Consider the following 5126-nt stretch of genomic DNA (forward strand, 5'->3'; position numbering starts at 1 on the left):
AGGAGTCTTTAATTTTGGTTTGATAAAGTGCCAAGCACACTGCTGGCACGTACCAGTAACAAAACAAGTCAATAAATGTCCATCCATGGATTTCATAAATGCTTATTTAACTAATAGAACATGAAGAGCTTATAATAAAACTCCCAGTTACTTATTAAAGAAACCAGTTTTATTAAAGATAACTTAATGTTCAAGGATATGAACAACATATTAACAATAAATACATAATTCTTCAGGGGAACAGTAAGGAGTGATTTTTTTTTGTTTATATATTCTCCCCCCCCCCGCCCCCGACTTCATTTCTTTGGCCTATGCCATACAACTGCTGGGAACAAATCCTTAGCGTTTCTCATAAAATTTTGTTAAGAAATGGAGAAAGTGGAAAGATTAGAGATGAGGGGAGGAAAGGGAAATGGTGGCCAAGTTTACCAGGGTAAAAAAGAGACATCCTTTCTAATGGCTTGGGGAAATGACATGTTAGTTTTAAACCATTTGTCTATGGCTTTCTTAGAGAGATGGTGCTAAGTTGGTATGTACTTTACTTCTGTCATAACCCAAGGGTATGATTTTGTGTGTGCTTCGGCACTGCAGAATTATTTCCTGCCACGAGGAGCTTTCTTTGCACGGTGCAATTCTCAGTTGCAAAGAGAAAACCCTGGTGCAAAGGAGTTCCCGCCATTCGCATGCAAATTTGTGTCCCACTATTGGCCAGTTCTAAATTATTCCCACGTGGCGGCTAGAGATGGTGCTGCTAGCCCTATAAGAGGCTTGAGCGGTTTCCGCCCAAGTTGGAGAACCCCGCAAGGGAGGACTTCACAACCATCTGGAGGAGGAGAAGGAGGACTTCACATCTTGTGAAGAACTCTAAGCGCTGCGGAGCCTAACAAACCCAGCGTGTGCCTTAAGAAGGATATAGGGGCCTGATCAACCTCTAGCCTCTCCCCGTCGCCGCCTAATCCCTCGACGAACCCTTCCCTGCGCGCTTTTGTTCCACGGAGCCTAGCAAACTTCGTGTGTGTGTATCCAGAGCTCTGCCCGAGTTATTTCAAGAGGCTTGAGTTTTTCTACGGGTCTTGTTTGTACGAGTTTTGTAACTGCAACTTAAGTGAAGTTTTCTCCTGCATGTACCACGACCATCTACGGTGTAAGTAAAATAATCTTTAATCAACCACTACGCGTCCGTGCCTAATTCTAGTCCGCCGGCCTGCATTCCCCGACCCATGTGCCAGGGCTGCTGGCCACAGCCCGCCGCGCACCCCCGAAAGCCTCGGACCGCTCCCGGCCTGCACAACTTCCAGTGAAATTCTCCCTGTGCAGATGTCCTTTCACTGTTGCTAGAAGAGAGGCAAGCTTTGGACTATGTACATAACCAAAGAGCAAGGAAATCCATAGCAGTGGATCACAGTGCTCACCCTATACATTATTCCATGTAACTACCTAACATTTTATTTCAAGGTAGCCTGTTAGTTTTAAGACTAGAATGAGCCATTCAAGTGTCAGCTCATTATTAGGATGGGGTTTCAGCTAAATCCTGTCTGGGTGGGAGGAAGATCCAGGGATTGAAGATGTGAAGAACAGTCAGGCTACAATGACCTAGCCTGTCTTTGATTGCTGATAATCTTCCCTTTTGCGATGGGAGCAGGGATTGTATTTGTGACACAGCAACTTTTAATGGTTCTACTAATTCAAGATGCTTCAGTTAAGGACAGAGGGGAGTGAGGAGTCTGTGAAAAAGCAAGGAGGTGGAATTAAGATATAAGGAAAAGATGGAGGGGGGGGGGAGAGCGGCCCACTGGGAAATGCAACCTTTCTGTTTTTAAAATTACTTCTGTGTTTATAGAAACTGGAGACGGCGACAATGGAAGCACTATAACCCAGAGTACACAGACTTGCCAGTGTACCTGCTTCACTGGATTTATACTGAAGAATGAGGAAGGCTGTGAACTTAAAAACAAGCAAACAGTACAAGTTGTATCTGGAAGAAAATAACAGTTTGTGAGGGTTTCCTTTCCAGTGGTGTAAGCTTCAGTAAATTTTCTTTCCTTGGCTACTGCTAAGTAAGGCAGCTCTTGCTCTCTCTGTATTGCCTGAATTGTGCATTACACTGAACTGGACTGTGTAACCAGATTGGATCCATCTCTTCCAACTAAGCACCTGGCACCAAGTGCAGACATTTTGTTTTCAGTGCCAGAACCTCTGGACTTATTAATCCTCACATGAAGCTTGCTGATGTGTAAAAAAACAAATTTCTGGGCTACCCCTAAGCTTGTCTGGTTATCTGCATCAGAGGCCTTTCCTCCTATCTTCATCCTGAACACAGTTGCAGAGATTTGGTCATTACCTTGTTAACTTCTGTCCTTTCCTTCTGCAGGAAGCACATTACAGGAGCGTAGCTCTTTCCTTTTCAATCAATGTGATCGCCACTGTTCTCAAAAAGGTTTCCCTATAGTGGTGTCTCCTCCAGGCTGGGGTTTGTTGCTGGCTCAATGCAGTCTGTGTTTCCCCTCCCCAGAAAAACCTGAGGGCATGTTGTGGAAGTGTCATCAGTTTGAAACTTGGAGACAATCCTAGCAGTTTCTTGAGTGATCTCAAAATGTCTGAGTTGCTGCTGTTTCCCTCCTGAGCGACGCTGCAGTGTGCTGGTCTCTGGTGAGCTGGTCCTGCTGTTGCTGCCTTTTTTCTCCAGGACTTCCTTTGGCCTGGGGCTGTTGTCTTCCAGATTGCCTGCTGCATCAGCATCGATCGCAGCACTAGACAGAGCAGCAGTCATCAAAGGCAAACTGGGAGGTTTGGGAATGACTGGCTTCACTTTTGCCTGTGTTCGAGCATACTTCACAGGCTGCCGGCTGAAGTGCCCCCTGGCTTGTGTTCCTAGAACAGCATCTGAATCTATATCTGGCTTTTCTTGTAGAGATTCCTCAGGATCCTCCAGCTCGGTGCCAATATTTCTGTTCAATTCTGAACAAAAAATTAGAGAGAGTTATTTTAACATGAGACTCCCATTAGGCCCCAGGTTTGAGGCCTGGTTAATGTGAAAAGCTGTTTTCTCCTATAAAAATGCACAAGTAGAGGCTACTGTCAGCACTGTTGGATGGAGCATCCTCCCTCTGTACTGGTGTTAATCAGAAGTGACTTCAGACACCAGTGGTGTGAAATGTGTATATGAGGAGAATCAGACTTGTATTTTTAAGCCAGTGCATCCTGCCTGTAACACCTTAGGGCGTTTATAGATGTGCTCCGTGAGGGGGTGCGCTTTGATTAGCGAGCTATGCTAATTAAAAGCACCCGAGCTTCATGTGTATCAGCGTCCTTTCCCTGAACTGAAAAAATGGCGGTGGAGCACTTTGAACTCAATCTTGTTCAATGAGCTTCAGTTCAAAGAGTCCTACCATCATTTTTCAGCACGGGGATACTGATGCACGTGACACCGGAGGCTGCTGGAGCGCATTGATTTCTGTGATCCCGCAGAGTCTCCTCAGCACACTGGATTTACAGCACATCAGAGCAACCTCCTTGCATGTGTGTTGGTGCCCTCAGAGAACTGACTACTGGCCTGTAACTCTGGGTCTCCAGTAGCAGTCCCTGGGTAGAGTGAAAGAAAATCCCAGCTGAGAAGGGCAGAATGTACTCTGAGACCACAAGGCAAGGTGGTGTGGTAGTTGCGCTGCCACGGCAAGCTGTCTACACAAAGGGACTAGTATGGTAAGGCTAAAAAGGAGCCAGCTGTGTGTTTAGTGCTGTTGTGCATGTTCCTACAGGAGGATATATTGCTGTAAAAACTCAGAAACATATCAGAACACCCCAAATCGGAACAGGTGTGCCTGCTTCACATTTACCTAGGGTATCCAGGCTTAGGGGTCTGCAAGCTCCCTCCAGAGTCAGCTCATTGATGGCTTCACTGGAAGATGGATAATCAGACAGGTAGCCCTCTCTCGAATCGTGCTTGGAGGAGAAGTTCTGTTGGAAAAAGCCATGACTGTGAACCCGCTTTTACAGGGCTCTCTTTTTGGAATCATTAAGATACTCTCAACCCCCTAGGTTCTGCAGCCAGTAGCCAAGTGAACAGAGTTAAATGGTTAGGGGTAAAACTGTCTTGATCTCCATTTTGGCTTGTCCAGCACAGAACCACCTCATTTAAGCTGGCAGACTCAGTGGGAGAGAGAGACAGCCAGATCAACAAGCAGGGGACAAATGCCTTAGAGCTGGAGTCCAGGGTAAGGAAGAAACTTGTACTGCAGTGGCCCCTGGAGACCTCTGTTCTGCTGGACCCTGCATGTAATTAGTGAGACAGCCTCCATCCTGAAGAGTTCACTCTAAATAGGCAAAAGGTAGAAGGGCAAAGAGAAGGATCTTGTCAAGGTTACAGGTCAGGTCAGAACCAAAAGTATAACCCAGGTCTTGAGTCCCAGCTCAGGGCCTTACCCAGTGGACTACATCGACTGCCACAAAAGGCATACAAGGAGTGACTTACATTTGGGGAGAGGAAAGTGCTGTGATGAAGTTTAGAAGCACATCCCATTCACAGGATTGAAACAGACCACCTTAGATAGGTACAAGTTATTCCACCTTGGGGGTCTGTGATTCATGCCCTGTTTATTGTACATGCAGAACACCCTGCATGGAATGGCAGTTCTGTAGTCTACAGCAGACTTATGCCCAGTGTTAATCAGGAGTGAGCCATTAAAAAGCTCAGTGTGATTGTTTATGAAACTGGTGCTAAATTCATGTCAGCTCTCCGATTTCCTCTGGATGGATTGTGATGCACAGCTTTATTGGGCAGGAATCGAGTTATTTATCATGTGCAGGGATCACTTGATGATTCCCTCCCATCTTTCCCTTGCAGAAGGGGAAAGATGGATAGGGAGCAGCAGAAATAACTCTTAACTACAGTTAAGTACTTGCTATCAGATACAAACAAGAGGGGTGAGGAACTGGCATGAACAAAAGCTCAGGAATCAGCTTGTAGGGGACCAGTCCTCTTACAGAAGGCAACGGGAGTCTTGTGTAAGGACTGAATAAACTTAAGCATAGACTCCAGGATTCAGCTTTATTAATTACTATTGCGTGGAAAGCTCCCTTAGAACATAATAGATGACCCTGTTTCTAAAAAGTTTTTGACACTAGAA

At 45.7% G+C, this 5126-nt stretch overlaps 1 protein-coding gene across 2 annotated transcripts in view; it reads right to left on the minus strand.

Annotated features, from left to right (window-relative positions):
* Positions 1-994: 994 nt before the first annotated feature.
* The window catches only part of GMIP (GEM interacting protein), a 38957-nt gene continuing 34825 nt past the window's right edge, over positions 995-5126 (minus strand). For both annotated transcript variants that reach the window (XM_025203987.1, XM_025203988.1), the window contains 2 exons: positions 3837-3957; positions 995-2958 (listed from right to left, as the gene is read on the minus strand). In XM_025203987.1, coding sequence (XP_025059772.1) covers positions 2444-2958; positions 3837-3957 — 636 coding nt within the window. In that variant the 3' untranslated portion in view covers positions 995-2443. The remainder of the gene's footprint in view (positions 2959-3836; positions 3958-5126) is intronic.

Source organism: Alligator sinensis, unplaced genomic scaffold, assembly GCF_000455745.1.
Source record: "Alligator sinensis unplaced genomic scaffold, ASM45574v1 scaffold707_1, whole genome shotgun sequence".
Classification (NCBI taxonomy): Eukaryota; Metazoa; Chordata; order Crocodylia; family Alligatoridae; genus Alligator; species Alligator sinensis.